General features: G+C 42.1%; 1 protein-coding gene across 1 annotated transcript in view; it reads left to right on the top strand.

Annotated features, from left to right (window-relative positions):
• The window catches only part of LOC127373561 (protocadherin-15-like), a 172,445-nt gene extending 164,928 nt beyond the window's left edge, over positions 1-7,517 (top strand). The window contains exons 39-40 of the mRNA XM_051418160.1: positions 4,589-4,718; positions 5,841-7,517. Coding sequence (XP_051274120.1) covers positions 4,589-4,718; positions 5,841-7,517 — 1,807 coding nt within the window. The remainder of the gene's footprint in view (positions 1-4,588; positions 4,719-5,840) is intronic.
• The last annotated feature ends 4,870 nt before the right edge of the window (positions 7,518-12,387 follow it).

The raw sequence follows: 12,387 nt of genomic DNA on the forward strand, positions 1-12,387 counted from the left end.
TATCATTTTCTCAAAAATAGCTTAATAGCCAGTCACAGCTGCATAAACAGAACAGTGTGGATAATAGTGATGTTTTTATGGTATTTCATATTGTTCCCAAGCAGTTTAGAGTTCTTAGAGTATAATACAATGCAGTATTATACATGCATTATTTACAAGCAGACACAGTAGAACAGATACTGAGGGCAGTGAATACAGGCTGTCTCCACTATGTTTCATCTCTGACCTTCGACCTTTAGCAGTGGCCGACAACATTTATAAAATACATTTCCTCCTACATGAGTCTAGAGTTCACGGTGCGCACTTTATCCAGCTGAGTCTCATGTCAGCCCCATGGCATCTGCTTTGATATCAAGCTGACCGTGTCAGTCACACAATATGGTGGCTTGATGTTGAAAAGGCAAGAAATACTATATAGGAATGTCAGTATATTGAACACACGCATACAGACACATTAGATCAAAGTGCTCATGAAACAAGACCTCTGAAGACTTATTGCATCCTTCCCGTGTGTGTGTGTGTGTGTGTGTGTGTGTGTGTGTGTGTGTGTGTGTGTGAGTATGATTCTGCACCCAGGCTGCCATCTGTGATGCATTGTGTAATTTTTATAATTTTAGCTGCAGACTCCCGGGAACTTGATTTTATACGCCCACCCACACTCACACATAAATACACAGTAACACACACACACACACACACACACACACACACACGCACAGACACACACACAACACATAAATTCTCTCATGGCAAACACATTCATTCACTCCCTCACTCTAACACTCACTCAGAAATGCTTTCTTGCTTATTCTTTCTTTCACACACATGCGCGCACACACACACACACACACACACACACACACACACACACACACACACACACACACACACACACACACACACACACACACACACACACACAGCGCTAATTCTATCTGCCTTGCAATACTGTAGCAGCTAATCAGGCAGCCAGCCGTGGAGGCAGACAATGGGCCAGATGCTGTTGGCTTAGAGCAACATCTACAAACTCATGTCTGACTCTGTACATACACAGGAGCGGGAAATCAGACTTTGTGACCCGGTGGGACTCAGATGTAATCACTTTATTTGTTGCAGTTGTAAATGAAAGGTACAGCGTTTTTTTTTTTTCAAGACCATGTTAAGAAATGCTAAACCGCCTCTTAGGACGGACGTAAACAAAGTTTTCAGAGTTAAGACTGTTTTGTTTCTTAAGAAATAGACAGCAGCTGCTCCAGTATTCACTTCCATAGCCATAGTAATCCAGTTGGAAACCTTATGGAAGGACAGGTTATAACCTTTTGACCTCTCCTTTCATCTGTCTTCAAAATATGAAATCAAAATGGGATTTTCTCTGCATGTGGGAATGTAGCCATCTGCCATTGGTATGTGTCTGATTGGATTTATACAGATTCAGAAAATAACTTCAACCATTTGTTGCACGGGTCTGATATTCTGATGTATGTCTGCAAAAAAACAACAGCAACAAACACAATAAAACAAGCCAAATTCATGTTGCCCTCTAGTCAAGAGTAAAATACTCAACCCATACACGCCACAGAGCAATAAGGGATTAAATCTTGCTTTTCCAAAATCGTTACTGGCGTGGGTGATGAGCAGTGTGACTGTCACAAAGATGATAGGTGCTGAGTTAGGGCACCCACATAAAAATATAGGATGGGGAGGGTGAAATCTGGGATTATGAGCTCAATGAAGATACAGTTTTCATGTTGTAAACAGTAGGAGGACAAAGGTGAGAACAAAAAGAAGAGTAGTTTAGAAGTCTGCATGTCCAGCTGATTTAGGGCAGGGTATAATGTGTATGAATACATTCAAATGGGAAATAATATTAAAGGGCTGGTTGAACATTTTGGGAAACATTCTTATTTGCTTTCTTGCAGAGAGTTAGATGAGACAATGATACCACTCTGTACATTGAGTATGAAGGCAGGTAGGTTAGCTTAGCATGAGTGCTAGCCTGGCTTTGCCCAACCGGCACGTCAAAAGCTCAATAATTAAGGATTTAAGGTAATTTTATAGTTATTTACAATGCAAGGTTGTAAAATGAAATTTAGATATATTTCCATTTATGCTACTTTTAAAAACAAAATAAAAATGTATTCATGAGTCATGAAAAATTAAATACTTGTTGTCTTTAAGTCTGGTGGTACGGCAGCGGAAGCTTCTGTACCTCTTACCAGATGGCAGTGGGGTGAACAGGCTGTGGGTGGGGTGGGTGCTGTTTTAGAATCCTTTGGGCTCTGCGCAGACACTTCACCTCACCGATATCACTGATGCTGAGTAGCTGAGTACCAATGATCTTCTGGGCGGTTTTAATCACCCACTGTAGAGTCCTTCTGTCCTGGACTTTATATCTCATTTCTGCAATCTGTACCAAAACTGAAGAAAGAACAAGTTGTGGTTTTACTGGAGGAACAGTCTCCTCGCTTCAGCATATTTAACAGTTAGGAGAGTGGTATCAAATAGGGTAAATAAGTGTTTTTCCCAAAATGTGAAACTGTTTTGTCTTCATGCCCTTTGCACATAATAACGGTTGGGAGATTTGCGAGAGACAGATCAAGAAAATAACGGTCAAATAAAAACAGCAGAGGTCGAGAGCAGCTCATGACTCGCATGCTTCGAGCTCCAAATACATTTTGCCTTAGACCTCCCATAGTGCAACTAAATAGCATTTTCTTTAAAGCCCCTCTTTCTGGGAAATGACCACTTCTTTCAATCTCCTACTGCCAGTATGTAACACTTGATGTTAAAAGTATGTGGTGTCGAAGTCCATGCTGAGCCCATTCAAGTTGAATAACTTGAATAATTCACATCTCACTGCAAAGCCACAGAAAAACTCTGTACAATTACTTTTACAAGTATTACAAGTATTTACCATGATTAGTAAATTGACTTTAACATATAAAGTTGATAGACTCCCCCTTATAAGATGTAATAGCCAAACAAAGTATCCATTATTAAAACAAACTCAAAATTCTTAACTCAAAAATAGCTATTGTGCTTTGAGAAATATCATTCATTTTCTCTACATGCGTAAGAATATGCAGAACCTTTTTCAATCCTAATGTTTCATTTTGTAACAAAGCTGTAGATTAATTCAAGCTGGCAATTATGAAACTAAGCAAAATGTATTTAGTTTCATTTGGGAATCGGAAATTGGTTTTATTTTCTCATCCAGTGACTTTTAAAGGCTATTAAAGCATACAGGACTAGTACTCTTTGTCATGTGGAGGCCTCTGACTGTGTGAATGTGATCACCCGTCCTGGGACTGACCATTAAACAATCATTTAGCATTTGGAAATCCATCTGAAACAGGCCAGTGACCCAATTTGGTCCGTACAAACACACACGGCTACAAAGCCACACCATCGAGTCTTGGCTGTAATGCTAGTGATTCTGGCAACTTTGAAGTGCATGAACTAATTCCCAGTTTATTACTGCCCCCTAGTGGTGAGATGCAGAGAGGGAGGACATAGTGAAGGGAGAAAAGACCACTTGGAAGGAAGAAAATCTAAGCAAAGAGTTACTGTAGCCTTTAAGTGATTTGATTGTGTGTGTATTTCAGTTTGAGTCTGTAGGTTAATGACTGTAAAACCCAATAAGCAGGTTTTAGTTGAAGCTCATTACATTAGCTCACAGAGGCCACACTCTCAGGATCATAACTGTGAAACTTTTTTGACTGACCTGGTTGTTCTGTTTCGACCCTGCCATTGTTCACTCCTTTCTGTCCCATCCCTATCACACCTCTACCTCCTCCGCCTCTTCTCACCCACACACATCAGTCATCCACTTGCCAGTTCCATTTCTTTATTACTTGATTACTTAATGTAATAGGGAGGGCAGCTTCTCCCACCAGTTGACTGTAAGGAAAGTGATTACGTGAGGCAACTTTTCTGTACAACTCTGTTACAGAACCAAGCCAAAGGACTTACAGCAGATGTGTTACTTTAATCACACTGGGACATATTGTTTCCAGGATAGCATTTGAAAAGATGTGTTTTTTGACCCACTGGCTCTACCAAGTTGCTTGCTGCAGGGCATGGAGCCGGAGCGGTGATACACAACACAGTTTTTTGGCAGGTGGAGCGAGGCAGCGCTCCCGGCAACAGGCAACAAAGAGAGACAAAGGGGAAGGAAATCGATTCCAATGTTGTCTGCTAACAAAATGTCTCCTGGCAACAAAATGCTCCCTTTGTGATTAAGGCAGCTTTGCTTAGGCAAGTCATTAGACACTTCTTATCATTGGAGTGAACCACGTTGTTGCCCTGTGTGTTATTGCTTTAAGTGGCTAAGCATTAGCCAAGTGCAACAGTTTGGTTTGTACAGCAGATTTCCCTCCTGTCTTCACTACTGATTGGGCCAAGCTGTCGGACAATACCACAGCTTTTGTTTATTTATTATTATTACACATACCAAAACTCTGTTGCTCCAGAGAAAAAATCCCATTAAAAATGAATATAGTAGTGAATTTGAGAATTTGCTATTCCTGCATTATTACTGCTTATCTGTGAAGCTCTGGTTTTATTTCTCCCCCCCCTCTCTGTCCAGGTATGACCTTCCTCAGTACGGCAGTCGCAGGAAGCTGATCTCCCCCTCTGGTCTCTATGATGAATATGGAGAAGTTGTTGTTGATGATGACGGCAGCTACTACTACAGCCCACAGGAGTCTGAAGGAGAGGTAAAAGAACAGAAGAGAAACCTTTAGACATTTCCTAACAGCATCCATGCTGTGCAATGAGGAGAACTTGTTGATCACAGTGGCATTTATTGATTTTGCAAAGTATTCCAGTGGGGACAAAACATTAATGTGGTGAAAGTACTAAATTAAATTATAGTTCAGGCATTACAAACTTAAAGTGCTCTTGCAGTCTGCCTTTTTGATGTTTAAACCCTTTCAACAAAATTCAGCATATATAGTTTTCAAAAAAATGATCACACTGTTAGGTTGCTTTGAAGGTTGGGTCACCCCATCAATTCAAAGAAACTGTTTCAACATTTTGGGAAATTCATTCATTCTCTTTCTTGCTCAGATTTAGTTAAGAAGATGAATACCACTCTGATGTCTGTATAATATACAGTATATGAAGCTACAGCCAGAAGCTGATTAGCTTAGCTTAGCATTAAGAAAAAAGGGAAAACAGTCTGGCTCTGCACAAAGATAACAAAATCCGCCTACTAGCACCTCTGAAGCTCCTGAATTAATTAAGCCAGCGACACAGTGAGGGTGCCAACGCAGGTCGGGGGGTCCAGCAAAAAAAAAGGTTGAACCTGGTTTAACTTTTGCAGTGACACAGCACTGTGGTGGCCAATCAAATACGTGCAAGCACACATTTGTGGTAGATTACGTGGGAAAATTGAATGTGGTATCTCATCATCGCAACAAAATATAAAATAAATGTTGTTGTGATAACTTTCCAGAGTTGTACAATTGTAGTATAATGTCCATAAGCCTTCAGACTCATGGATCTATTTCTGGACTTCCTGGATTGTATTTTATCAAATGAGCACACTTCCCAAAATGTGGGACTGTTCCTTTAATGCATCATGCATCGTTCCTGGATTTTTTTTGTTTTACTTGTTTTACAACAGGGTATTCTCTGAAAATAACCACAATGACAAAAGATATCTATGACATGTTCATATTTTGTAACCTTTCATAGTATCAGAATAGGGAGGTACAAGGTTAATGCTTGCTCCTAATAATACTGCTGATATTAATAGTTTTGCAGTTTACATGTCTCATTTGTTACTTTCCTTAATGTTCTTATTTGGTTTTGGACTAATATCATCATGACAACAGGTGAGGAGACAGTTTCAAGGAGGTAGATTAGCGCCACCCCCTGCCTACCTCCAGCAACGTCCTCCACCTTCTCACGAGCCCTCAAGGAAGACCCCAGGAGCCCCAAGAACTGTGGGCGACAAAAAACAAGCGTCAGAGGGTGGTTCAACAACGAAGCCTAAGAGCTCGAGTGCGGCCGCCAGGTTGAAGGCCGTGATGAGCGTGAGCGCTCTGCTGTCCTCTGGGAGTAAAACATCTGGACAACCTCCTGCCATCCACCCGCCCTGGAACAAAGCCAGGGTCAGGCCCGTGGAAGTGGGGGAAGGAAGTAGAGACAGATTGGAGGAAAGAGAGAGTGACAGAGCAGGAAGAGGATTAGAGAGATGGGAAGCAGGGAAAAGAGAAAACAAAGGGGGAGGAAGAGATGAAGCGGCAGAGAGAGGGAGGGAAAGAAAAATGGAAACATGGGGAAGAAGCAACAGAGGTGGTGTGACAAACAATGGGATGAGAAATGATGTTGAAAGAGGAGAAGGCGTCAGGCCAGGGCACAGGGGAGAGCTCCCTGGCTTGTCGTCCTCTGGCCACTTCGTCAGCCTGGACGGTGGCATGGTCATCGACGGGAGTTATTTCCAGACGTCCGTTGAAGCCAGCAAACCCCCTCCGGTAAAACAAAAGCTGAGTGAGGCCCTCAGTCTTATCTCTCTCGCCAGAAGGCTTCAGGGACCTGCCCGGGTGGGGGACGAACAGTGGAGGAATGGAAAAAGCTGGGATGGAGGAGAGGAGAATGGCAGGAAGATGTATGGCTCCCTAGGAGATATGAGTGTTTCTGCCATAGTGTCTGAGAGAGCCATGGGGGAGGAGAGGAGGAGGAGGAGGGAGAGGGACTTACGAGAGGAGAATAGCTCCTCTGAGGTGTGGTGGAAGAGAGAAAAAAGATTTAATGACAGCGATTCAGAAACAGGCAGTGGCAGCAAGGAGTCTCCATCAGAGTTCAGTCTCTCCAACACAAGTAGCCCCACCTCATCCGTTACAGCCGAGCACCGCAAGACCGAATCTGATACAGATTCAACGGGAAAAAATGAGTCCGACTCGGGAACAGAAAGGGAAGGGGGAACTCCCGAGACAGAGTCAGAAAGTGGGAGCCTGAGAGGGTCAGAGTCTGAGTGGGAGTCAGGGTTAGAGAGTGAGGAGGAGAGGAAAGAGTTGAGCAGAAAACGCTCGAAAGGTAGTATCAGTAACAGTTCTGCGAGCAGCAACAGTAATAATAGTAAAAGTAAAAGTGGCAGTGCCAACGCAAAGAGGGAAAGAACAAGCAGACAGAGGGAAAACGGCAAAGAGGATCGAAACAGCAGCAGCGACTCAAAAAGTTTGAGATATTCAGGTTCTAGGCCCCAAACATCTAGACACTCCCGTTCGTCACATGAAACAATAGAGGAAGAGAGCGAGGAAGACGAAGAATCAGGAGAGGAGGAGAAGGAAGAGGCGAAAGGCGTTGGATCACGGAAGTCTTCGTCGAGCGGGCGGGCCGCCAACCACATCCAATCAGACATCAGCTCAGGCGTGATCGACGACTCAGACGACTTGTCACCCATCATCGAGGACACCGAGGAGGAGGAGGAGGAGAGAAGCAGGGGCCATGGCGGGGAGGAAGACAAGGATGAAGAAGAGGGGGATTTGGAAAATGAGTCGGCTGATTGAAATGCAGATGAGGCCTTAGTCCCCCCCCCCACCAAAGATTAAATTCTTTGCCACTAAGTAAGATCTCTGTGAAAATGCTTGCGTTGGGTGTGCAGTCATTACCTGGGTGGAATGTATTACTGTAATCTCTCTTTTTCCTGGTTTGGTTTGATTTACATTCACAGGAGTTTATTGTCTGTGTGTCCTCTGCTGCCCTCTCAGAGTATCTCCTCCCATGGTTTTTTGCCTCTTCTCTTTGCTTGTATGTTTGAAATACCCTTTTTCCAATCAGCCTCTCTTCGTGTGTCTTGGCTTCCTTTCTAACGGCGCTGATACTCTTGAAGTGCTCAACTGGTTTACCTCCGGTTTTTCCCCCCCGAGCTGACTCGTGTCAATTTCCTTTTGTGAAAGCTCCACTTTCCAGCTGCTTATTTCTTGATATTCACTGACCTCTTTTTGTTGCACTAAAAGTTCACTCAAGCTTTTTACATTAGTCATTTCTTTTTCTGTGTCTATCATTCTCCCTGTATCTGTCATTTATTCCGGTGCCTGTTATCTGCAGGGAGAAATGATGCTTTCTTTGTAATGGCGAACGTATTCTTTCTTCCACACTATCGAGGTTAAATGGAAAAACAGAGGGTTATATTTTGTAATAGCAGGTCAGTCAGTTATTTTCTTCTTTCAAAGTGTGTGCACAGCAGTGTTTGCTCTGATTAAACAAAGAAGAAGTCATAGTGTTTAATGTTATAAATAGTTCCATCCAATATGGGAATTAATATACAATCCTCCACGCTTTCTTATGTCGAAATTATAAAGCATCACATGATCAAAAGGCTGCTGTGAATCACCAAATGAAGAATCTGGGACTTAAAACTGCTGTGCTGCCTTGTCTTTGCTGTGTAGTGTGTTTGCAGTGTGAGTGAAAGAGCTACTTTTATCCAGTCTTAAGAAATAAAAGGTCACACATTTCGTTGGATCTCACAGAACCTTTAACATAAGTTGAAAATGTTTCTCCTGACCTCTGGTGGTCAAAGTTCTCACCCTGCTGCAGTAGACAGACTTGAAACCAGACGAGCTCACAGTGAAACAATGCTTTCAGGCTTGGTGTTAAAGGACAGGTTCACATTTCACAAGTCTTAAAACAATGTGCATATGTACATTAAAATATATGTTGGTTACTGTAATCTTTCTCCCTGTCTATACTGGCTGAGAAGAGATCCTAATGTTATATAACAGCAACAGACAGCCAATTAAAGACAAGGGATTTATAAGAACAAACAGTAAATCTTCTATTAAAGAGTACCAATTACACAGCGTCAGAAGTTTAATGACATATTATTTGTGTGTTTTTCCAGCACGGCAGTAGAAAACGTCGGATTAAGTTAGTAGTTGACCGTGAATATGAGACCAGCTCCACCGGTGAGGACAGCATGCCAGAGACCCAACGCAACCGCTTATCCTCAACCCTCAACAGCCACGCTAACGTTAATGGCAGCATCTACGTGGCCCAGAATGGCTCCATCATCCGCACCCGACGTTCAGGCAACGCCACGGTTCCCCCACACACACACACCAACACGAACAACAACCTCAAACTTCCCTCCCCCGTCTTCAGCTCACGGCTGGCCAAGCACTTTAAAAAACTAGACAAAATGGCTGCCACTCTGGAGGAAAGAGTACCCCTGAACAGCCCCAGAACAGACGTTGGGTGCAACACGCTGCGCACCTTCCAAAGTTCGGGAATGGCCACCTCTGTGACGGCCACTTCCTCTTTCTCTAACACTGACAACAATAAAACGCTGAATGAGTTCAACACTCGACAATCCAGCGTGTCTTTAGGGTCAACCAGCACCAGCAACACGGGCACTGAAAGTGTGGCGTCTAAATCCAACCTGCTCAAAGCGGCGCAGGGCGGCACAGAGCAGCCGCAGAGCACAGCGGGGATAGATGAGTTGAAAGAAGGCGAGAGAGAGTCGAAGGTAGACGGCAGTAACGACGACGACGACGACGACGGCCTCGTTATGAGGGGGCCGTTGGAGTGCCCGAGTGACAGAACGCAGTCGGATGAGGAGGAACTATGGATGGGCCCGTGGAACAGCCTTCACATACCCATGACCAAACTCTGACTGTGCTCGCTCCCTATTGCCAAGATCATTAAAGCGTTCAGACATCATTTCTGTTCATTAGTTGTGGAACTAATGGGGATGCTCCAATCCCAATTAAAAGATATCTAATTAGCAGATTGGTACCCAGCTAAATGGTGAATTAGCATATTCTGGTATTTAAACTTTATTTCATTAAGGAGTACGTATGCACTCAAAATAATTTATTTTTGTTTAAATTCAGACACATTTGATAAAAATACATTTAAAAAGAACAAGTAACTTGGCATCTAATTGGTTGTTTTTCCAGTTAAAATGTTTTGTTACTGCTCAATATTCCAATCGGAGCATCCCTTAAACCCAATTGATCTCAGAGCTGCAACACTTTGGAAAACTGGACCTAGAATGAGAGGACTTGTTATATTTCTACTTTGCTAAGAGATAATGAAGGAAACTTGAGGACAGTCTATGAACTTTTTATGGCCCTTTAAGCGACTGGTTTCTCTGTATGGAACTTGTTTCATTCATTATTAGGGCTACCGGTGCGACTCATCTTGAATTTGCCTGGCACTTTGCATTGACACATGAAGTCTTGTATTGTTCAAACTTGCCTTTTTATCCTTGTCAAGTTGCTTGGCAAACTTTATCCAAATAAAAGACTATTTCATCCATTGAAATGTGGAGTTTGGCTAACTTGGTGTTGCGTTGACGTCTTTTCTATGGTGAGTGGTGAGCTTCCAAAGGGTGGAGTGTAGAGTAATGTGTTTTTCTGGTTCACATTTGCTAACTAAATACTTTTTTTTCTTTTTTTCTGAAATACGCTTGTTTCTCTTTATTTCCAAGAGTTAGATGAGAAAATCAGTACCACTCTAAAAAAAAAAAAAATTTGTAGCTGGAGCCAGCAGCCTGTTAGCTTAGCATAAAGACTGTTAACAGGGGCAACAGCTAGCCTGACTCTGTTACAAACTACCTTTCAGCACCCCTAAAGCTCTGATCTGTACAAAAACCTGTACATCTATTTAACACACAGACAAGAGAGAGTAGTATTGATCTCATCTAGCTCTCGGGAAGAAATAAATATAAGTGTATTTCCCAAAATGTTAAACTATTAATTTACATCCATGGGCATATAAGTTGTTATTACTACATCAGTCAATAAAGAAGCTTTGGCTTTAATGCAAACTGGAAAATAAATTAATGAAAACTGCAATGAGATTTAGAATTTTGGAACATCCCGATCTTGAGGTTTTAATGTCAGTCTAAGATGGTATTTTTAGTATGAGATGAAATACTTTGTCAGGTCGATGCTGAGTGCTAGATTTAAACTATCACATTCTGTTGGTAAGATATACAGACCCGATTTAGACAGTCATAAAAGAGAAATGCAGATGAAAGGGAGGTGGCAGATAAAAGCTTTAACTCGATTACAGCCTGTAAGATTCAGAAAAGTTCTCCACATATTTTCCTCTTTGGCACCGAGAGACATTAGCATTTTGTTTTTCACCGAGGACGATGGGAACTGTTCAGACTGAAGAAGCTGTTTTAAATTCCTCTCATCCCAGTGGATCCCTGAGAGATCCAATTAACGCCACGTGGATCCTTCTACCTCGTCAGAGTTCATCACGATTAAGGTGGGAGAACTTTTAAGTTGTGGGCCACATTACAGTGAACTGTTTCATTCCGAGTCTGAAAGAAGATGGACCATTAAGCTGCTGAATTACCAGGTTTTAAAACGCTCACATTTAATTTGATGACTGCATAATTTTGCATTAAGGAACTCAACAGAGGGTGCCACACCGGTGGTGATATTTGAAACTGAGTGCTCCTTATTACCCAGAATTAGCGGACTGTACCAGAGAGTAATATTTTAAACAGTTTCTGGAAGGAAAGGCACGCCTGAGCCGCTGTTATTGATTCAACTAAATGAGCTGATTATGTCACTGATCCCTGAGTCCACTGTGCTTTATTGGAGGAGAAGGTAGACTGAACTCGGCTCATTAATCTACGACACAGGCACAAAAGATTTGATTAGTGGCTGAAATTATGTTGAAAGGGGGCATTTCACCCAAAAAACAAAGCTGATTTATTATGTGGGATCATTTTTTGCACTTTTCATTTGAAGTTTTCTGTCGGGTTGTCTTAAGTATCCTTTCTTTTGTTTTAGCAGGTGGTGTCATTTGTGCACCAGATAAAGAAATAAGAAGCTTCAAAATACTCCTGCTATTTGCCACTTGTGGTGCATTTGTAGCCATCTATTGACAGGCCTTTTTCACATTTTGACTGATTATAGCACAGGATCTAAGCTTCTAACAGCCAGCATGCACAAAACCAGGATCCTGAAACTGCGGCAGAGAAATGGAATTCAGCCGTTGCTAATTGTATTATTTACACCTGTTCTTTACCTCAAAACGTCATCTGTGAGAAAAGGTCAGAGGTGTGGATTCATCACGACTCCAGTCATGAACCTGATAATTTTACATCAAATAAGACAAATCATAGACTGCAACTTTACTTTAACACCAGTGACTTCAGTTAGACTGTAGCCTTTGATTTAAAATGACTCAAACCCAAACATAAAAAGTAATTTTTTTCTCTAAAAACTCCTTCCCCTTTTACATTGCCCACAACATTGTTAGCAAACCACAAATTATGAGCCATATTTTGCAAATGTTTGTCATTTGGTGCAACTGGTCAATAGGTGTCACTGATTGTTACCATGGAAACTTGGCTCTTAGTTGCTAGGGGGTAGGGTGGCTAATATTTTAGGCTTAAAATTTGTCACCCTGCAT

This window comes from Dicentrarchus labrax, unplaced genomic scaffold (assembly GCF_905237075.1).
Source record: "Dicentrarchus labrax unplaced genomic scaffold, dlabrax2021, whole genome shotgun sequence".
NCBI classification, from domain to species: Eukaryota; Metazoa; Chordata; class Actinopteri; family Moronidae; genus Dicentrarchus; species Dicentrarchus labrax.